This window comes from Aspergillus pseudoviridinutans, assembly GCF_018340605.1.
Source record: "Aspergillus pseudoviridinutans IFM 55266 DNA, scaffold_6, whole genome shotgun sequence".
Lineage (NCBI taxonomy): Eukaryota > Fungi > Ascomycota > Eurotiomycetes > Eurotiales > Aspergillaceae > Aspergillus > Aspergillus pseudoviridinutans.
In genome coordinates this window covers 1598766-1620352 of record NW_025091286.1, presented here as the reverse complement: position 1 = coordinate 1620352, position 21587 = coordinate 1598766, and the positions used below count along the sequence as shown (strand labels likewise).

At 53.9% G+C, this 21587-nt stretch overlaps 8 protein-coding genes across 8 annotated transcripts; 4 read left to right on the top strand and 4 right to left on the bottom strand.

The window, feature by feature from the left end:
• Positions 1-154: 154 nt before the first annotated feature.
• Asppvi_008992 (glutamine synthetase family protein) lies at positions 155-1835 on the top strand (the record flags this gene model as incomplete). Its single annotated transcript, XM_043304854.1, has 5 exons — positions 155-590; positions 654-910; positions 957-1009; positions 1062-1751; positions 1805-1835. The coding sequence occupies 5 exons, from the start codon at positions 155-157 to the stop codon at positions 1833-1835; spliced, it is 1467 nt and encodes a 488-aa protein (XP_043160789.1).
• Positions 1836-3214: 1379 nt separating this feature from the next.
• Positions 3215-5045, top strand: Asppvi_008991 (malate synthase; the record flags this gene model as incomplete). Its single annotated transcript, XM_043304853.1, has 5 exons — positions 3215-3575; positions 3626-4050; positions 4107-4307; positions 4356-4709; positions 4767-5045. The coding sequence occupies 5 exons, from the start codon at positions 3215-3217 to the stop codon at positions 5043-5045; spliced, it is 1620 nt and encodes a 539-aa protein (XP_043160788.1).
• A 930-nt stretch (positions 5046-5975) lies between these two features.
• Asppvi_008990 (uncharacterized protein) lies at positions 5976-6458 on the top strand (the record flags this gene model as incomplete). The annotated part of the gene is made up of 2 exons (XM_043304852.1): positions 5976-6367; positions 6416-6458. The coding sequence occupies 2 exons, from the start codon at positions 5976-5978 to the stop codon at positions 6456-6458; spliced, it is 435 nt and encodes a 144-aa protein (XP_043160787.1).
• Positions 6459-7330: 872 nt separating this feature from the next.
• Positions 7331-7989, bottom strand: Asppvi_008989 (putative IgE-binding protein; the record flags this gene model as incomplete). The annotated part of the gene is made up of 2 exons (XM_043304851.1): positions 7331-7654; positions 7705-7989. The coding sequence occupies 2 exons, from the start codon at positions 7987-7989 to the stop codon at positions 7331-7333; spliced, it is 609 nt and encodes a 202-aa protein (XP_043160786.1).
• A 770-nt stretch (positions 7990-8759) lies between these two features.
• On the bottom strand, positions 8760-12042 carry Asppvi_008988 (beta-glucosidase; the record flags this gene model as incomplete). Its single annotated transcript, XM_043304850.1, has 3 exons — positions 8760-11203; positions 11249-11420; positions 11470-12042. The coding sequence occupies 3 exons, from the start codon at positions 12040-12042 to the stop codon at positions 8760-8762; spliced, it is 3189 nt and encodes a 1062-aa protein (XP_043160785.1).
• Positions 12043-12877: 835 nt separating this feature from the next.
• Positions 12878-16276, bottom strand: Asppvi_008987 (putative mRNA-nucleus export ATPase (Elf1); the record flags this gene model as incomplete). Its single annotated transcript, XM_043304849.1, has 1 exon — positions 12878-16276. The coding sequence occupies one exon, from the start codon at positions 16274-16276 to the stop codon at positions 12878-12880; it is 3399 nt and encodes a 1132-aa protein (XP_043160784.1).
• A 1191-nt stretch (positions 16277-17467) lies between these two features.
• On the top strand, positions 17468-18975 carry mcsA (putative citrate synthase Cit1; the record flags this gene model as incomplete). Its single annotated transcript, XM_043304848.1, has 3 exons — positions 17468-17515; positions 17573-18721; positions 18775-18975. The coding sequence occupies 3 exons, from the start codon at positions 17468-17470 to the stop codon at positions 18973-18975; spliced, it is 1398 nt and encodes a 465-aa protein (XP_043160783.1).
• Positions 18976-19153: 178 nt separating this feature from the next.
• Asppvi_008985 (putative integral membrane protein (Pth11)) lies at positions 19154-20677 on the bottom strand (the record flags this gene model as incomplete). The annotated part of the gene is made up of 6 exons (XM_043304847.1): positions 19154-19609; positions 19705-19928; positions 19987-19995; positions 20043-20292; positions 20342-20409; positions 20464-20677. The coding sequence occupies 6 exons, from the start codon at positions 20675-20677 to the stop codon at positions 19154-19156; spliced, it is 1221 nt and encodes a 406-aa protein (XP_043160782.1).
• Between the last annotated feature and the right edge of the window lie 910 nt (positions 20678-21587).

Here is a 21587-nt window from a genome sequence, read left to right as displayed (position 1 = left end):
AGGCACCCTAGGCTCCAAGGCTCTCCACACTTGACACGGCCCCATATCTTCCGCATCTCCAACCCCCCTGCTACCACGCTCGTGAGTTCATTCCCCGCCCGTAGTAGCGTTCACAGACTCAACTCACCGTCCCAGGAACTCCCCTCAAATCACCATGTCCGCGTCCACATCCTCCTGCGAAGTGACTCTAGAGAACGTCGCGGAGATCCTCAAAAATGACACCAAGGTCAAGCTGGCGGGTGTCGACGTGGACGGCCAGCTGCGCGGCAAGCTCATCTCCAAGAAGAAATTCCTCTCCATCGCCGCTGACGGGTTCGGATTCTGCTCGGTGATCTTTGGCTGGGACATGCACGACCGGACATACTTTAAAGAGCTCGCGATCAGTAATAAGGAGAATGGATACCAGGATCTCGTCGCGGTGCCTGATCTGAGCAGTTTTCGTCGAATCCCCTGGGAGAACGATATTCCGTTCTTTCTTGTCAGCTTTTTCGATCCGGAGACCAGGGAGCCTGTTTGTGCCTGTCCGCGGGGGCTACTGAAGACGGCGCTCAGTAAGGTGGAGGGAGCGGGATACCGTGCTATGGCCGGGGGTGCGTTGGATTGCTCTGCTTGAGTCCCTATTATATTTGACATGCTTACTGATTGATATTCAGCGGAGTATGAATTCTATCAATTCCGCGCACCAGGCGATTACCCCACACCCGAACGGAATGCCTCCGCGACCGCTGCCTTCCTCCAAAAGAACCCTGTCGAAGCGTTGCCTGCGCTGACGGAGGGTATGTTCGGATACAGTCTTACTCGGCCCATACACAACCAGGATTACTACTACGGTATATTTGACGCATGCGAGCAGTTCAACTGCGAGATTGAGGGATGGCACACGGAAAGCGGGCCCGGTGTATTTGAGGCAGTGAGTTGTCCTTCGCCGTTGAGCAGTGCATGGCTGACGCGTTCAGGCATTACAATTCGGGGAAGTGAAGGAAATGGCAGACAAAGCTGGGTTATTCAAGTGAGTCGTTGGGTCGGTGCATACGAAGCTTTAGCGACTGCTGACCTTTCAGATACGTGGTCAAGTCCATCGGCGCCAAACATGGCATTACGCCAGCATTCATGGCAAAGCCACGCGAAGGTTTGCCTGGCAATAGCGGACACATGCATATCTCGCTAGTTACGGAAGACGGAAGGAATGCTTTCCTCCGCCCGACCCCTGATCCATCCCCGCCCTATCCAGACGTAGCGCACCTCTCCGACCTGGGAAGACACTTCTTGGCAGGTATTCTAACAGGCCTTCCGGACATCATGCCTCTTTTAGCACCGACGATCAACTCATACAAGCGACTGGTGGAGAACTTCTGGGCCCCGGTCACCGTATCCTGGGGTCTGGAGCACCGGGCCGCTTCCATCCGGCTAATCACCCCGCCTACAGCCAGCGCGAAAGCAACTCGATTCGAGGTGCGCGTGCCGGGAGCTGACGCGAACCCGCACTTTGTCCTAGCCGCTATCGTCGCGTTGGGTTGGCGCGGCGTCGAGAAGAAGCTGGAAATTCCTGTCCCGCCTCTGTCTAAAGGTGAGGACATGGGTGGTGCCAGCGATCAGGGCGTTCGACTGGCCAAAACATTGAAGGAAGCGACGGTTGCATTCATGCGCAAGGACAGCGTTGCACGAGAGGTATTTGGCGATAAATTCGTGGATCACTTTGGGGGGACGCGAGAGCACGAGGTGCACCTGTGGGAGGAAGCGGTGACTGACTGGTTTGTGTTCTCCGCATGCATGACGACTGGGATTATGCTAACGCAGTTGACAGGGAGGTGCGACGATACATTGAGACGGTCTAACGAGTTGATGCCACTACGGTCCAACGGCGGTTGTATATATCACTTATAGCCTTTTCGCCTGATTATGCTGTATCTTGGAGTTGATGTCTCAGCGAGTGTTGTGCGTTGATTGATACCATGCAGAGAGTATGAAGTAAAGCGTGATAGACACTCCATTTGACTCTTATCAATCAGTCTGAAACAGATACCCCGTTTGATCCCGAGCGTATATCAAATCGGAATGTGGCCCGGAAGCTAGAACTTCTGTTCTGGAGCTACAGAGTATCACATGCGGTCGACCATCTTCACATGCCGCACGCCAACACTCAAGGTCGCAATGTCAACAATCTCTAGATATAACAGTTTGATATAATAGTCAGTATTCGGTCGGAAAATAGATTGTATTCTTGGTATTGATATTCCTAATATGTCTGTAGAATGTTGGTGTTGATGGTCGTATTGATAGTAACAGTCCTGTTGGAAGAATAACTTGATCGGGACAAGTCGGGCAGGCAGCCTGAGGCAGCAACGAGGCCGAAACGCAGAGGCAGGGTTCAGGCCTAGATCATCCTGACGTTGGACCGCGGCTTCAACGGCCAGGGAGATCTCGGGCATGCGGACAATCCCTCGGTTGATCTATTTTGATCTGGAGTTGATACCTTTAGTAACCATCTGTTAGTCCGTATTCACGGTATTGACGGTGCACCGAAACGGCCGAGAAATTCATCCGTTCATAGTCCACGAGCAGTTGGTCTCGATGCGTTCAATGATTATATAGTAATAGTATTAGCAGTGGATGATAATCAACCCCTGCCGATATCGATCGGTCTGCGGCGGCCGCCGGGTGAGGGGAAGCAAAGGACACCTCAGGCTGGACGCGGGGAGTCGGCCGAAAGATCGATACGCGCTAGTAAGATAACTGGTAATTTATATGTCCTGTTTGGGCTTAGTGCAAGCAATGTCCGCGGAAAAGTCATGTGATATTGTCCAAAAAGGTCAACTTCCGCTCATCCAGCGCTGGATATGCACGATGACTGGCTGTCGTCCATCAGTGATAGGATTGTTTTCCACAGTTTCCCTGAAGAACGCTTCCCCATATCATGAGGATAACTTACCGATTACGGCTGGATGACTGGAATGGACATGGGTGACCTGCAAGGTTTCCGTTCTTCGCCCATAGTTGGTCCAAACTTCCAATGGGCCGCGGCTGTTCATCGTTCTGACGTAGTCTCCGTACTTACTTCCGAAGGAACTATGCATGCGTCCTTCTATATATTGTCGTCTAGGCGCAGCGCCGTGCTTTGATCCCTTTTCTTCTTCTTCTTGAACTTTATTTGGGTGACTTCTCTTCATCCATCACATAATCCTTAGCCATTGATCTTCGAAAAGACAGTATCAACATGAGCCAAATCGAAGTACAGCTCAAGGATGTCGCCATCCTGGGCGCCGTGCACAACGAGCATCGCAAGATCCTCACCAAGGAAGCTTGCGCTTTCCTCGCCATCCTCCACCGCACCTTCAACCCTACCCGCAAAGCCCTCCTGCAGCGCCGTATCGATCGCCAGGCCGAGATTGACAAGGGCCATCTGCCTGACTTCCTCCCCGAGACCAAGCACATTCGTGAAAATGACGCCTGGAAGGGTGCTCCTCCCGCTCCCGGTCTGGTTGACCGTCGCGTGGAGATTACTGGTCCCACGGACCGCAAGATGGTCGTCAATGCTCTGAATGCAGATGTCTGGACTTACATGGCGGATTTCGAGGGTACGTCACTTGCATTTGGCTGCATTTGGAAGACAAACTGACAGGCATAGACTCGAGTGCCCCCACCTGGTCGAACATGATCAACGGCCAAGTCAACTTGTACGATGCTATCCGCCGTCAGGTCGACTTCAAGCAAGGAAACAAGGAGTACAAGCTCCGCACAGACCGCACCCTTCCCACCCTGATCGCTCGTGCTCGAGGCTGGCACCTTGACGAGAAGCACTTTACCGTTGATGGCGAGCCTATCTCCGGCAGCTTGTTCGATTTCGGTCTCTACTTCTTCCACAACGCCAAGGAGCTGGTTGCTCGCGGCTACGGTCCTTACTTCTACCTCCCCAAGATGGAGTCCCACCTCGAGGCCAGACTCTGGAATGACGTCTTCAATCTCGCTCAGGACTACATTGGCATGCCCCGCGGAACCATCCGTGCTACTGTCCTGATTGAGACCATCACTGCTGCTTTTGAGATGGATGAGGTGAGTCCACGATACTCTACAGCTAGCTCATGTGCCACTTGTACTAACATGCGCAGATTATCTATGAACTGCGTGACCACAGCTCCGGTCTCAACTGCGGCCGCTGGGATTACATCTTCTCCTTCATCAAGAAGTTCCGCAAGCACCCCAACTTTGTCCTTCCCGACCGCTCCGACGTCACCATGACTGTGCCTTTCATGGAATCCTATGTGAAGCTGCTCATCAAGACTTGCCACCGTCGTGGTGTTCACGCTATGGTAAGCCTCGCTGCGCCTGATCAACCGAGAAAAAGCTGACAATTGCAGGGTGGTATGGCTGCTCAGATCCCCATCAAGGACAACGCCGCCGCCAACGACAAGGCCATGGAGAACGTGCGCGCCGACAAGCTGCGTGAGGTGCGCGCCGGCCACGACGGTACCTGGGTTGCTCACCCCGCTCTCGCCGCCATTGCCTCCGAGGTCTTCAACAAGTACATGCCTACCCCTAACCAGCTGTTCGTCCGCCGGGAGGACGTCAACATCACCGCCAACGATCTGCTCAACACCAACGTCCCTGGCAAGATCACCGAAGATGGTATCCGCAAGAATTTGAACATCGGTCTTTCCTACATGGAGGGCTGGCTCCGCGGTGTTGGCTGCATCCCGATCAACTATCTGATGGTATGTTTCTCTCACTTTTACTTTCCTTTCATTTGTGCGACAACTAACCGGGAGTAGGAGGACGCCGCTACCGCCGAAGTGTCCCGGTCTCAGCTCTGGCAGTGGGTGCACCACCAGGTCACTAGCTCCGAGGGCAAGAAGATCGACAAGGCCTACGCTCTGCGTCTGCTCCAGGAGCAGGCCGACAGCCTGGCCGCCAAGGCCCCCAAGGGCAACAAGTACCAGCTGGCGGCCCGTTACTTTGCCGGTCAGGTGACGGGTGAGGACTATGCGGACTTCCTTACCAGCCTGTTGTACAATGAGATTTCGACCCCAGGTACTGCGTCGAAATTGTGAGCGTTGGATGTCAGATTGATGATTGATGATTCCCCTGTACTGTACATTTTAGCATCAATACATTGTCAGTAATTTCAGAGTTACCTTCTAGATCTAGACAGGATTATTAGACGTAGGCGAGCACGCATTCTGTGTCACCTCCCAAATAGTTGAGTTCCATGTCAGATATATCCCTAGACCAAAAAGGTATAGTTGGACGGTATACTAGAGACTGCGAAGGCTGTTCTGACATTGTGCCAGACATCGTAGCAGCAGATGCACGCAAGAAATCACTTTACTGCTATCGGACATGATATCTACTTGTATTGATTCCAAGACAATGGACAAGCAATTGACCATTGTCATTCTCAACGTAGTCACCAGTCGAGATTCTTTGTATCACAATGCCATTGTGCAAGTCTCGATTCTGTCCTTCATCGATTCCCTTTCTTTGTCCTGCATCTCGGCTGTTCCCTCGCCGCAGAATCGACTCAAAGACAATGCCTTGACATGATGTCTCGGTCAGTTCTTCGGTAAGACATCTCTTCAGGCAGCTTCTCTACCTATGCCATTTCCGTGTCTCCGATTCTCTTGGTTGATGTCTAGGACATCCATCTTCGTCCTTTCAAGGCAAGATGTCTCTCTACAAGACATTGCCGTGTTGTCGTGATGTATGAGTGCTGAGATGTCTGATATCGACAGATTGTGTCTCATTTCTCTGCTCGCGATGGATATAAATTTCGTGAGAAATCTCCTCAAGATGGACTTTCTTCACCACCATCATCCTCTGGATACCCTGCTCTTCTCTCTTCTCTTGCTCTGCCTGTTCGAAGTACGCAGTCACAACTCCAATTGCAAACCTCCACAGCTTCTCGCCCTTTCTGCTCAACAGTTCTATTTCTTCACTCAAGCACCAGGGTAAGGACAACACCAAGAACAGATAACATCAAGATGTCCAACCAGCAAGCCACAGATTACTACGACCCCTCCGCCCCCCGCCACATCCCCATCGACGACTGTCTTACCTACGAAGCGGGGTACAGACCCAACCTCCCGGGCCAACGCACCTGGTGGGTCTTCTGCCCCGTCACCGGCCTGTTCCAGAACAGTTACTCCCTCCTCGGCGCCATGATCGAGTGCGTCGCCCGCGGCCAGGCCACGCTCACCCCGGCCTGGGACCGCACCTTTGCGGGAGGCATCTGGTATGATTTTGATTGCAGTGCTGATCTGTTGGATGTGCAGGTGCTGATGGGTGCAGCGATTAGTGATATGCAGAGACGGATCGAGAGGTATATGTATACGAGTGATGGGCAGGCTGGGTATAAGCCTGCGCTTGGGTTTCGGTAGGTAGGTGGTTACTTGAGTGAGTGGGGATGCTGACTAGATTGCAGGTCGGTTGAAGAGATGAGAGTAGGGCGATTGGGGGTTGATTGATAGGTATGTTTTCTTGCTTTGGTATGCTGGTCTATTTGTTGCAGTTGGTTTGGTTTTGTTGAGTTACTGCGACATTGCTGGTTTGGTATTGTGACTTGCTTGACTGCTATCGATGCGTTTGGATTACGGCAATGAATTGAGTTTTTCGACAGGATATTCCCATTACTGATCAATATGTGCCTTAGGCTCGTAGATGTAGCGAATGATATGGAACCCCATGAGGAAATATCCACAGGTGTTGCAATGCAGAACCCTAATTGATGAAGATGATGTTGCAACCTCGTAGTTGTAGCTGCCAAGATACCGTAGAGACCTCCTCCTCCTCCTCCTCCTCCTCCTCCTCCTCCTCCTCCTCCTCCTCTTCTTCTTATTCTCTGTCTAGATGTCTATATTCCCAGAAAGCAAAGAAGTGAGCTGATAGATACCGGTTGAGTCGTTGGACGCTCCTGTGGTTATTTTCAGTCGATAATGAGCGAGCGCCTTAGAAAGGAAGATGAGGGTCCCGTATACCTATATACAAAGATGTGCAACCCTAGATATTAGCTTAATTAACATATCAATAATAATAGTCTGTGGGCTAGAGGGTTGTAGGATATACTAAGGATACAAGATGCATGGTGCAGTTTATCCACTACATCGGGCAGGCAATGGTTACAGGAGCAAGCTTGATCCAGAGACCTAAGGCTATACCTACGAAGACAGACGAGATCATGCAACTCTTTCATTCATATGCAGCACAGCCGCAAGGAAAAGTTTTGGTCAACTATAGTCCATGTCAAAGTTGACTCTATTCCAACGACCACGACCATTCCGTCCAGTCCATCTATCCTAGTCTAGCATACATTCAGTCCAGTCATGTCAAGTACCCGAATTTAGATATACTCCCAAGCGGCAGCCTGAGTATCATTCGAAGGCACGGCAAGGGCATCAAAACCAAGGCATTCCGCACCGCCCGTGACGTTCGCAACAGCCGCATACACCTGCCAGTGCGTGGCGGTGCCATTGCTCTTGGGGCAAGCGACGAACCCGTCGGCGCCCTGGCCCTGGTACGCGAAGTGTCCGAAGGGCGTGCCGGGGGTGTACACGAAGGGACCGGTGGAGGAGCCGGCGGGGATGTAGGCCGAGTGAGGGGTGGTGAAGCGCAGGGCGCCGCGGGGGTCGACGTAGATGCGCTGGCCGCCGGGGACGGCGACGTCCTGGGTTCGTTAGTATGTCTAGGACAAGTGGACATAGGAATGGGACGTACCAAGGCAGTCTCGCCGGCGAACCGGGTGGTTGTGCCAGGGGGGCAGCCGCCGACTTCCTCGACGGACTCAGGGCAGTAGGTGGAGGGGGACTCGCCGAGCCAGAAGCTGCCGTGGGCAGCGTTCAATGGCAGGAGGTGGACGGGCGAGCCGGAGCGAGCGGACATGACGGAGAATTTGCTGGTGCCGTTGCTGCTGCGGTAGTTGTGGCTGTGGGCATTGTTGCGGACGGGGATGCTGACGGCAGAGGCCAGGGTGAGGAGGGAGAAAAGAGCTGGGATCTTCATTTTTGGTAATTGTATGTACTTGTACTGTAGCTATACAATGATAATGAGAACGGGTTGATGGATCAGATATGGAGAGGGAGAGGTTTATATACCTGATCTGCCAGCACTAGCTGACGAAAAACCAGCTCTGACCAGCAACCCTCCATTTTCATCATCCCTTATCTATTTCTTTCAGGCAAGACAAAAGCCTTGCCCCATAAGGCATCTCGAGCGCCCATCTCCACTTGGCCCTGACGATCCCGGGTCTGTCTCCTTCTGGATTTCTACCGGTGGCTCCGACGGTTAATACCCTTGAAACAGAGGGACGGCTGATCATGCTACGTCGTTGACGTACCCTTGCTCATTCTCTTACAGGCACTGATGGGCAGGTTACTTTGGCAGGGGATGCCGTACGGCAAAGAAAAATTCATCCAGCAATGACATGGCCGATGATGCCGATGATCGACGGTTACTCCACTCCGTGTCTCGGGTTGAGTACCCTTCTGGTCAAATAGAAGAGCTTCACGTTCTGCAGCTCCTGTCATTGGCCGACAGTCAATAATAGACCCTCAGGGTCCAGTCAATAGCCTTGCGCTGCCGAAAGCTCACCGTCGAGCTGGAAGATTCGGCGCAGCCACAGATCCACTCTGCGAGCTCATGGTGACAAGAGGCGGCCTGATTCCTTGGAACAAATTCTATATTTGTCGGATGCTGCCTGCTGTGGCATTGCTTGATCTATTATGTCCCACATCTATGTACAAGAATTAGTCTATAGATACAGTAAGGCAAACTCAATACTCCCCCATCAATGGCAGATCGCGCGAACTGCGTCCCACCCAGATCTGGAATTTGCCTTCGGGCATCACCCAGTTCTGCTCGCGCGTGCTCCAGTAACTCAGATCCTTCCGGCTGAGCGTCATCTGCACCTCGCGTCGCTCACTAGGCTCCAGCTCGACCTTGGTAAAGTTCCGCAGAACCCGCTGAGGAAACTCGATTTTCACCCGCTCCGTCTGTTTCTCCACGGGCTTCTTCTCTACGTCAGAGTCTACCTCCACCCAGTCGCCCTCTTCGGTCACGTCGGGCGGAAAGGATACATAGACCTGGACTACCTCTTGTCCCTTGCGATCCCCAGTATTGCTCAGCTGCACCTTTACACGTACCATCTCCTCGTATAACGCGGGATGGCCACCTGCGCCACCTCCCGCCGGCGATGGACTTTGTGTCTCGTTGTAGCCCTTGGGGTAGAATGAATAGTTGCGAGGCGCCGTTCCATCAAGATTTGAAAGATAGGGGTAGATGTACTGGAAGATTGGCTGGAACCCAGCTGGGAATAACGCCGATGCAGGATCCGGGAGGCTGGCATCGTACACGGGTGGAGCCACGGCGTCTGCAGGCCGCGGGGGTGGAGTCCGCGATTTTCTCTGCAGCGGGCTGACGCTGAGATCCGACAGTTCAAATGTAGTATAGGACAGCCCGAATCCGAATTCGAAGCGCGGCGTGATGTTATGCCGGTCAAAATGCCGGTAATCGACGTACAGAGCGTCCAAAAAGTCCACCTGCGGCACCGGTGCATTGGGCTCGTATAACACCTGCGCGCCAGGCCCGTAGTCCTCCAGACTCTTCCCGATTGTATACGGCAATCGTCCACTGGCATCCACGTCGCCAAACAGCACGTCCATCAATGCATTTCCGCTCTCCTGTCCAGGCAGGTTGGCGAGCAGGGCAGCATGCACGCCAGGGAGATCGATCCATGACTCCATCACGACCGGACCGACCGCGTGGATGACAACCACTGTCTTCCCCTGTCCGCCACCACAGTTGCTCGCCACGCTGTGGACCAGTGTATCGCCTCCTTTCTGCAAAAAGAGATCGTTTCGGTCGCCGTGAATTCCGCCTGCAGAAATATACCCTTCCCCTGAGTCTGCATTCACAAAAACCAGGCACAGATCTTTGTCAACCGTGTCCGCTGGCATGATGGCGTTGCGCAGGTACGTGGTGCTCTCTACTTCCGTCGACCATGCAGATTCCAACGCCTCAATAGGGCTGACAAGGTACGGGAACTCCACGGTTCCACTGCCCCAGCCGGTAGCCAGGGTGCCCTGGTTGCATCCCCGGTCAGGGCAAGCATTTGGCCCCGAGGCCGGTCCGGCGTCATCACCATAGATACCAATGCGGAGAACGCCTCCGGATGGACTCGAGGCGTTGCGCGACAGCGGAAGTGTGTGATCTACGTTCTTCAGCAGCACTGTCCCTTCCGCCGCAACCTTTCTCGCAATAATGCTATGCGCCTCCGGCCCGGTGCCCTGGACGTCAACGTACTGGTTCACCACAGCATAGGACTCGTCGTTGCTTCCCGTATGCAACCACCCAACCTCGTCGTTGGTCCATGAAGAAAAATTGGGGCCGCCGTTGCCCTCGGGTGGCGGACGTTCCCAGGCATCCTGCCCCAGATGATACCACGCAGCCACAATCCGAGTGGCCATGTCATTGAGTCGCTCCACAGGAACAGACGTGTTGAGCACTGCTCTTGTCAGTTCACTACCCCAGAGGGACTTGCCGTCCATCCAGTGCAGACCGTCTCCAGGCATGCTCATGTCGAGGCCCCCAAGGGCGCTGTTGATGCCAGACCGCTGGGCCAGCCAGTCGGACTGCACGAACCCTTGAAACCCCAGTTCATCCTTAAGGATCCCGTTCAACAGTTTGCTGTTTTCGCAGGCGTGGCTGTTGTTCACCATTTGATAAGAGCACATTACGCTAGCAACGTCGGCTCGAATACTCTCGGCAAACGGCCACGCAAAGACTTCGTGCAGGACACGATCGCCCACATTGGACGATAAAGCGGTCGGAATCCCCCACTCAAAGGGCTGCCGGAAATGTTCCTGCTCATTCATCAAGAAATGCTTCGCCGTCGCCATGACCCCGTTGCTCTGAATACCTCGGATGGTTTCCGCCGCAGCCACACCTTGAAGCACAGGGTCAGAGCCGAAACCTTCCCAATTGCGCCCTCCCGCAGGCATCATCCCCAGGGGGCCCATCGACGGGCCCAAGAGGACATTCACTCCTTTCAACCGAGCCTCTCGCCCCATGGCGACGCCGCGCTCGCGCATGAGCTCTCGATTCCACGTAGATCCCGTTGTAATACCCGCCGGAAAGGCAGACACATGGTCAGAAAAGCGTAATCCTTGAGGGCCGTCCTGTAAGCACAACGAGGGGAATTTAACAATATCCGCCGGGCCTGAGCAATCAGCATGAAATCCATAGTCACAGTCAACCAACGTACCAGTGTTTCCAACACACATTCCCATCTGCCAGCCAATCCCAGTTGTGATGTTGACCTTTTCGATAAGCGTCATCTTCTGGACCAAGCTCTGCGCCTTTTGATAACTCTCCTCCCAATGCTTGAGCGTCCCTCCCTCCGGAGACGGAAACCACGAATCAGGCGGTAACATCGGCTAGACAATCAGCCCCCGGCCTCAGGAAAAAGGATGCTACAGTACTCACCCAAACCTTCGGCTCCTGCCTATGCGACAGTGCAAAACTCAAAAACCCCCACACCACCACCGCCAACGTAAAGATAACAGCGACCAGCGTCCGCCACCAGATCCGAGCGTACTTGACCGGCGTCCACGCCTCGAGCCTCGCGCGCCGCCGCCTCAGCCTCTCCTTCAACTTGTACCTGAGTGTGGCCTCCTCGTCCGAGTCGAAGTCATCCGAGTCGTCACTGAAATCATACTGTTTCGACGCGGAGAGGAGCTCCTGCTCTGCTTCTGTGATGCTATCGAGGTACGTCTCGACGCCGCCGTCATCGCGGAGGGTGGGGATGAATGCGGAAGAATGGTGGGAGCCGTAGCGGTCGATCGGGCGGAGCTTGTAGGTGCCTGATTTCTGGAGGTCGGAGTCCGAGTCCGTGTCGGCATCGGCAAATTCGGAGGGAGAGCGGAATGAGGAGATTTCCTCGGGGATGGCTTCGTGGAGTGGTGCGTAGCGTTGTTTGCCCTTGGACGTTGAGCTTCGGCCTGTGGTTTTGAGGTGGTCCCTGAAGCTTCCGCCGTGGGTGGAATCCGGGGGAGCCATGCCGGGTTAGGGTAGGGATGGCATTGATTAGAGAGATGTCTCTATCTGAAAAGAGAGAGAGAGAGAGAGACACCGAAGATGCCGATAGACAGGTAAAGGACAGGAGCAATCGCTGTCGATGGATAAAATGACGAAGCCGACGCGGTGGAACGGGGAGAAGCTACCAGCCAATCAGAGGAGAGCTGTATCTTCTGTATTGGAGATGCATTACGCACTGCTGGCAATCTTTTTTACTCGATTTGAAATGGCATGCTTTTCATATGTAAAAGAAACAGTGCGAGAGATTATGATTGTTATGAAATAGATAGCTGAGATGCTGGGAAGTTGACGAATTGCCTAATATGGCATACCAATGACAAAGTATTCAACCCCTATTGCAGCACAAGAACTGCTGAGCTTTCATGTATTTAATAACCAGGAGAAATGACTAAATATTACGAGAGGACTGACTTACTTTAGATGAGCCACCCTAGACAGTTCTAAGAAGAATATATTGGTTGATTTCTAGATACTTGTACAAGTCTATATAGAGTTTAGACTATATTTATAAGCTCATCCGCTTACATGACAGGACTATTCTGATGGGGCCGAATTGTAAGCTTCTTGCTGTGGAAGCTATGAGCGCCAGACGAGTAAGTACGACTAATGCAATACCGACATGAAAACAGATGATGAAATATAGGCGTCGAAGTCATGTTATGTTCTCTATGTACTAACAATGTATTATTCAAAACATAATAACACCAGACCGTCTATAGCAAGGCATGCCAAGTAATCATAACGCTCATATGCATTAGAAAGATGCACTTTTAGAAAAAAAGAAAAAGCAAAAGGTCTATTCAGCTTCGTCGTCAGTGTCCAGGGGCTTGGGGGTACCCTTGGGAGATTGCAACCTATGTGGAGTTAGCAGTCTGCAGAACGTGAAAAGATAAGGAGGAACATACCATTCAAGGTGACGCAATCTACGGCGCGCCTCGCGCTCCTTCAGCTGCGCACGAGTCAACTTCTTCTTCTTTCTGGCCTTGAACTTCAGTTCGCCTTGATCTTCGGCGCCAGAGTTGACGGCCGAGGGAGCGGCGCTCGTCGCAGCCGAGTTGGCGACGGTGCTGCCGGGCTGAGGAGAACTGGCGGCACTGTCCTCGAAGCGGTCGAGAGCCACGGAGTTACTGGTCCGGGCAACAATGCGACCATCGGCGATGTGCAACTGCTCGGGGCACAGGGCACCCACGAACTCCTCGTTGTGGGAAATCATGACGACACCTCCCTTGAAGTCACGGATGGCCACAGCCAGACCACCGAGAGAGTCACGGTCCAAGAAGTTGGTCGGCTCGTCCAACACCAGCAAGTGCGGGTTGTTCCACATGGCACCTGCCAACACAACCTTGACCTTTTGACCACCAGAGAGACCGGAGATCTGGTTGTGGTTGGCAATCTCGGGATCCAGACCGATATCCTCAAAGTGTTTTGAGATCGCCTTGGGGTCAAGGACTCGGAAACCGAGACCCTCACGGGAGGCTTCATGATCGTCAAACTCCTGGACCAGCTTGAAGAAGCCAAGCTCGGTCAGGGTCTCACGCGAGATCATGGTGTTGTGCTTGGGAAGCAGGCCGACCCATTTAATTTCGTACTGGAAGGTCTTCTTCCACTTCTGACGACCCATGATGGCTTCGATGCGGCGAGGTCCCCGGCCATCGCCCAGGTCGACCGGCTTCTCCATCTGCGCCTTGTCCTGGTCCGTCAGAATTCGGGTCTGCTTGAGGAAGACTTCGCGGTCGTCTCCGTTGGCATAACGCCATTGCAGATATTGGCTGGGAGTCTTCTCGAGGTGCATTTCAACGTGCTCCAGAGCGTGCTGCTTGATGTATCCGATACGAAGGTTCGGGTGCTTCTCAACTTTTCCGGTCTGGGGGATCGTCTCACCCGTCAACATCTTGATGAAAGTCGATTTACCAGCACCGTTGCCACCAATGATGGCGACGCGGGACGACAGTGTCAGCGAGAGGGAAGCGTCAACCAGAGACGGCTTGCTAGCGCCGGGGTAGGTATAAGAGCAGTTGGTCATACGAAGGATCGAGCGAGTGTTGGACTTGATGCCGGAAAGGATACCGGGGGCAGGGAACTTGAACTGCACCATGCTAGAGGACAAGGTGTAGTAGCTCTTGGCTTCAGGCTTCTGCTTGACAAAAGCGGCCAGGTTGCCCTTATAGTGGACCAGCTTCTTTCCCTCATAGTGGTAGATGTCGGTGCAGACCTCGTCCAAGAATCCAGAATCGTGACTGACAATAAGACTGGTGATATCGGTGTGCTGCTTCAGATACTCCTGCAGCCACTTGACATTGGCAACGTCCAGATGGTTAGTCGGTTCGTCCAGGAGCAACACGTCGGCCTTCATGAGCATAGCACGGGCCAGAGCCAGCTTCATCTTCCAACCACCAGAGAGGGAGCCGACACGCTGGTTCTGTCTTCCCTCGGGGCCATCGGTGAAGCCGAATTCGAGGAGGACGCGGCTAATGTGCTCTTGTCCGGCTTCGGCAATCTTGGGATCCTTGGAGACATATTCGATGATGCTCAGATCTGCGTCTTCGCCCTGATTGTGCTCGACGAAACAGGTGCGGACAACGTCCTGAGGAGGGAATCCCTCTAGCTTCTCATTGGCAATACTGCGCATGAGGGTGGACTTGCCGGCACCGTTCCGACCACAGAGACCGTAGCGGTGACCCTTGAGAAGGCGAAGGTTCGTGTGAGAGAGCAGCAGCATTCCTCCGTAAGCGAGGGAGAAGTTGGCGTTGACAATCTCAACCTCGTTGGGGTCGTCGGGAACGGGCTTGCCGAACTTGCGGTGGTCTTCTTCGACGAAGTGCTCCTGGACGGCAGAAGCGACAGCCTCGTGCTTGTCATCCTGGAGGAATCCACGAAGATAAGGGCCAACACAGGCAGGAATGCGATCGTGCATTCTGGCATTGACATCCTCGCGCACCATCTCGGCGATGTAGCTCTTGCCGAGCTCGAAGAGGGTGTGCTCGCTGGGCACTGCAAGGCCACCGTTCTCCTTTATCTTGGCCTCGAGCACAGCGAGAACCTCTTCAGCGGTCGTCTTCGCCACGGAGCCGGCCGCCAGGCTGCTGTCACCCATAGCTTTGTCGATGACATTCATGGCACGGGTCGCGAGTTCTCTGACTTCAGGCAGCGAAGCGCGGTCCTTGACCGCCTGGACACCGGGCTTGAGTTTGGGTAAGAAGGTGCGTGCTTCCGCCGGGTCATGGACCAATTTGGTCAAGTTCTCCACCACCACCACAGTGCGGCGCAGGGTCTCCTGGGGCGTCGTGGGTGCATTCAGGGAACGTTCGAGCAGAGGGGTCAAGAGGGCGAGGACGGGCGAGGTGACGATGGCGACGAAAGTGGTCTGAGACAGGGCGTGGATAGCATTCTGCAAAGTCTGTTCGGAAGGCTGCTCCATGGTCTTGATCAGGAGGGGAATGCGAGGAGCGACATCGTCGTTATCAAGCAGAGTGGTGAGGGCGGTCATGGTCTTGCTGGCCTGCTTGGCCACTTCGTTCTTGAGGTCGTGCATTCCGGACTCAACCAGGGGAATCAACTCCTTGAGAGTCTTGCCCATGGCGCTGCGCAGAAGATCCTTCTGGCGCTCCTCCTCCATGGTTCCCGTACCAATCTGCGCCTTGACGGCCATCTTTTCTAAAAGAGCATAGGCACCGACGAACCCCTGCCATTTACCAGAGCTCTTGTTGAGATAGGCCGAGAGGGAGGGGATGAGAGCGTTGACCAACGATTCTGGTTTCAAGCAATCGAAGAGGGCGTCGATGGCGTACTGAGCAGCATCGCGCACAACGGCACCCTTGTCAGCCAAAGCGTCGAGGGCGAGGTTCAGGACACCGCCATCCTGAAGAAGGAAGACGACTTCGCTGAGGGGGTGCTCGCGAGGGAAGCGCTCGAACAGGGCACCGATGATCAACATGGCGCTCTCACGACGGGCACCGCTCTTCTTATCGGTGGCAGCCTTTTTGATTTCAGGAAGGATGTTGTATCTTTGAAGACCAAACGCTCCGACGCTCTGGATGAGAAGGTTGGTCAGGCCGTAGGCAGCATCGAGAGACTGTTGCGAGGTCTCAGCCGTAAAGATTGTATTCGTAAGCGAGGAAACCTCCTCGACGGTGGGAGGTACTCCCGAGGGAGTTTTCGAGAGGGCAATAGGTGCGGACATCTCGGAGTGAGGCATTATCATGAGACTTGAGGAGAAGAGTGGAGAGTGTCAAAAGGGGAAAAAAAAGTGTGCTTCTTAGTCTCTTCAAGTCAGGCCGGCAGGATTATCTTCGAGGCGACGGCGGGGAAAACGAGCGATTAAGGGGAGGGTATATAAGTTGGTAAGCTGGTGGATGAAATTAACGTCCTTMCCCCAAGGACAGACCGTCTAAGAAAAAAGACAAAGTCAAGGGTATATGAGAAGAAGAAAGAAAATCAACAACAAAGAAGAGAAACAGTAGACTTGAAAATTCAAGGCTGATGATGGATGATGGAGGGGTCTCCACTATCTCGCTTTATCAACAAGAAAAAATTCGTCCCAGCGGATGAAAATTTCTGCCTGAGGCGATTTCAGGGGGGCATGGCCAATCAGAGCTCACCGCCAGCACATGCGGGCGGTGATTTGTTCATCTGATCATGTGGCGTGTGGCTGAGGAAACTCTACGCCACAGTAAGGCTGAGCAGCAAGTTGGTGCCTGGCCTGAATGCCTGCTGCCTCAGGCATAAGCTACCCCGGGTCTTGGCCTTTCCTAATCGGGACTCCCCGCGTCGCGGTAACAGGACAAAGTGCTCAATCATGTTGCTGACAGCATACGGTGGAAGAGGAGGCCTACAATTTGTATCTCTCATTTCGTGTTGATAGCTCTTCTTTTTAGCAGTCCATTTCAGAAAAGATCGAACGTGGTAGAGTCAGTACAATATGGAGGGATTGTGTACTCCTACCCCAGACCCACGAATACCCGAACCCCTCATGTGATAACCGACCGTTGTATGAACTGCCTCTGTCTGTCAACATCGAAATGGATAAAACTATCTAGAATCTTGTAAATAGATCTTCAATGGAATTATCCTAGGATCAGTTACTTCATCCGCATCCCATGAATCAACCACTGGACCGAACATCGGCCGTGCAACACCGGTAATGTCAATTGTGTTGAGCATTGCTGATCCGCCGACCGCAACTCCGCATGCAGCCGCTTGTTGCCTCGGTTTGACTGAGTCCCCCCTGCCATCTGCTTTCTGCCCGTTGCGTACCTCCGCGGTCAACCGGAGGTGCCGAGCTATGCTCTTTTTCTCCTTGTTTCGCTGTGCTTTTATCTTTCGCTCTCTTCTCATATCGTCCCCCGCGCCATTTACTCAGAATATCCCTTGATATCCTCTCATCACAATGGCCATGACAATGAGATCAACACGCCATGCATCCAAGCTGGCTCAGGTGAGTATCCAACCTGGTCAACAGTCGTATCCAAAGACTCATGTGTCTTCGCCCTAGACTGCCCGCTTGGCTCTCAACAATACCCGCAGATATTCGACGGCCGAACCAGATCTCAAGACCGCCCTGAAGGAGGTGATCCCTGCCAAACGCGAGCTGTTCAAGCAGATCAAGGAACGTAGCGATGAGGTGATTGGTGAGGTCAAGATCGCCAACGTCATCGGTGGCATGCGCGGTCTCAAGTCGATGCTCTGGGAGGGGTCGGTGCTGGATCCCGAAGAGGGCATTCGTTTCCACGGCAAGACTATCAAGGACTGCCAAAAGGAACTGCCCAAGGGCACCTCGGGCACCGAGATGCTCCCCGAGGCCATGTTCTGGCTGCTCCTGACGGGCCAGGTCCCCTCGACCAACCAAATCCGCGCGTTCTCGCGAGAGCTGGCCGAGCAGTCCCATCTGCCGCAGCACATTCTGGACCTGATCAAGTCTTTCCCCCGGTCCATGCACCCCATGACCCAGCTGTCCATTGCCGTGGCGGCGCTCAACACCGAGTCCAAGTTCGCCAAGGGCTACGAAAAGGGCCTCAACAAGGCCGACTACTGGGAGCTCACCTTTGACGACAGCATCTCGCTGCTCGCCAAGATCCCGCGAGTCGCGGCGCTGGTCTTCCGCCCGGACGAGGTGGACCAGGTCGGCACGCAGGCCCTGGACGCCAGCCAGGACTGGTCGTACAACTTCGCCGAGCTCCTGGGCAAGGGCGGCCAGGAGAACCAGGACTTCCACGACCTGCTGCGTCTCTACCTGGCGCTGCACGGCGATCACGAGGGAGGCAACGTCTCCGCGCACGCCACCCACCTGGTTGGCAGCGCACTCAGCGACCCCTTCCTCAGCTACAGCGCGGGTCTGCTGGGTCTCGCCGGTCCGCTGCACGGTCTCGCCGCGCAGGAGGTCCTGCGCTGGATCCTGGCCATGCAGGACAAGATCGGCACCAAGTTCACCGACGACGACGTGCGTAACTACCTGTGGGACACGCTCAAGTCCGGCCGTGTCGTCCCCGGCTACGGCCACGGCGTCCTGCGCAAGCCCGACCCGCGCTTCCAGGCGCTCATGGACTTTGCTGCAACCCGGCCCGACGTCCTGGCCAATCCTGTGTTCCAGCTCGTCAAGAAGAACTCGGAGATTGCGCCTGCTGTGTTGACTGAACACGGAAAGGTATGGCATCTATTCATGGCGATACTTTCCACTGCGATACTGACAAGTCACAGACGAAGAACCCCCACCCCAACGTCGACGCCGCCTCCGGTGTCCTCTTCTACCACTACGGCTTCCAGCAGCCTCTATACTACACCGTCACCTTTGGCGTCAGCCGTGCCTTGGGACCATTGGTGCAGCTCATCTGGGACCGAGCCTTGGGCTTGCCCATCGAGCGACCCAAGAGTATCAACCTGCTGGGGTTGAAGAAGTGATTCTCACGAAAATGACTGATACGATTGTATTGCCTGTGATATCAACTGTTCTGTTTCGTTTACCCCATATGCAATTAGATGTAGATTCAATGAATAGATTACTGTCATTAGCGGAGAAAAGTGTAGAGTATACATATAGGCTCATATACATGGGTATCAACAAACACCAACCACTCAATCACTCAATCCACCCGCTGCCCTTCAAACTATGACTCTCCACCCTCACCTCCGTCATCGTATGGATCCCCCCGCACCCCGTCCCGTTCTCCGTCATCCCCTTCAACTCCGCCAGCGTCGTCTCACTCTCACTTTCCCGCCCAGGCGAATGCGAATTCGAATTCGAAGTCCCATTTATATGCGCACACGGCGCCAGGATCCGCTCCTCCGAGTCCCCGTCCGAGGAGACCTTGACCCGCTCCCTCTCTCGCTCCACCGCAGTAGACGTGATGATTGTTGTGCCCGGGATACTATTATCGAAAGGACGAGAGCCGGAGCCATGAATATAGCCGGTGGGGCGCTTCGAGGACGAGGTCAGGCGGTAGGATTGGGATCCGCCGGGGTGGCGGCGGCGGGTGGAGGTTAGTTTGAGGGAGTGGAAGAGGGGGCCGTAGGTTGGGATGCAGGAGATTATTACCTAGCCATCAGTTAGCGAGTGTCGAGCGTAGCAGCGACAGTGAAGCGTAGCTGGCGACAACTGGAGTCGGGGTAGGGGGAGAGTGGGGGACATACGCCGAGGCTAATTTCAATAACGGACCAGAGGACGATAGGCTGGCTGTCTGTATAGGTTTTGAGGTTCTTGATGGTGAAGATGCGGATGATTTGGATGATGGTGACGAAGAAGCCGAGGGCGAAGACGGCGACGAGCGCGGCTTTTTGGCGGCTCTGGAGGCGGAGGGTTATGAGAACGGGGAGGGGGAGGGCGATGATGATGCAGTCGAAGGCGAGGCTTGTTCCTGGTTTTGTTTTCTTAGTTGCTTGCGTTGTCTGCTAAGTGAGATTGTATGCTCGTACCTGCGAGTGCTGTACGCTGTTAGTCTGGGACAACCTGACGGGAAAACAGAACATACCGTAGTAAGATGCAACGGTGTCGATGCAGCTGCCCGGGATGGACATATCCCACTGCCTGGCTATCGGGTGACAGGCAAAGCACAAGATGAAAGTAAAAGCCAGCTGGTTACAGACACAGGCGACGATGACGGCGATGATGACGATGCGGTAGGCCTTGACGAACCCGCCGATGCGGAGATACGAGGCCAACAGCGAGACTTTGAAGCCTAGCAGGGCCAGCGTGTAGACGGGGCCGCCGGCATATTGAATCTGCTTTAGTCAGTACAATCTTTATCGGATGAGGTCAGTCAAGACGGACCCTGCTGAACGGTACCACGTTTGCCTGGGGAAAGTATTTGGCGTCCAGTCCAAGTCCCCATCGCGATTCTATGCCTAGTTAGCATCTGCAGCCTTGAAGCTCCAGTCATGCAGGAGACTCACGCGCAATGGCTATCGCGCCATACGCAATGGCCAGAATGGAACTGAACAGCGAGGCATAGTCATCGACCCATCCGGCGCGCTTGGTGTGGATGCGCACATACAGCCGCAAAAGAACGGCGAGAAAGGCGACGATGGGGAAAACCAGGCAGATGGCAATGACACGGGGGACGTGGCTGTGAGGATCGGGGGTTTTGAGATTGTACACCCAACCCATGGCTATGCTAGAGAGGAAGCATTTCACCTGGCTTCCCTGAATATGGAGATGTGAAGCTGTTGACCTAGTAGAAGATGTGGGTATGTTCTACTTTACTCGAATACTTATTGAGGTGCACAAGTAAGTTTGTGGGATTTAGATCGATGTTCAGCTTGAGGATATCCACTGCATCTGGACAGATCTGCAGCTGAGTCTATGACTATGGCCACTGGTTGCCTCCTGCTGGACTAGGAACAGATACCTACTTAGTAATAGTGAGGATGATCGGCGCATGGTCAGGGAACATGGAAGTAAGACATGCAGTGGAACATGGTGGAACAATGGAAGACGAACCTTTCTCAGACACATCTCCGATTAATCATCTTGGCAGCAGACCGACGGACCGAGACTGTCTCAGTCCGGAGTTTGGACGGACTACGGAGAATGAAGACTATGACATTCCGCCAGTAGAAGTTCCTTGCTGTGCTTTTCACTTCAGCCAACTATCCATGTGCTCAGTCTTCGTCTATGAACACGCATCCTGCACAAACGTAGTTATAGTAGCACAAGCGAGAACTGCCGATCATTTCTTTTCTCTACTTGAACCATAGCTCAGTTTATCCGAGTTCGGAATCTTTGTCAGTGTTAGTCTGTTGTATCTGGATAAGCTGTAGACATTCATACTTCCTTACCTTAGTACCTAAGTTATTGCAGTAAGCAGTGTGCAGGTAGCAAGGGACTAGAGACTAAACAGGCAGTTCGCATGAGAACCAACCCAACCCAGAATTAACCGGGAACTGCGGAAAAGCAAAAAGCGGCAGGAGATTCATTTATTAAGCTTCAGCCACCGGGAACATCCCTGCCGTGGCCCCCAACCTAGGCCCAACTCGTCCTATCTCTACCTGTTCATTGGACCGTCGATCCCGCGGTG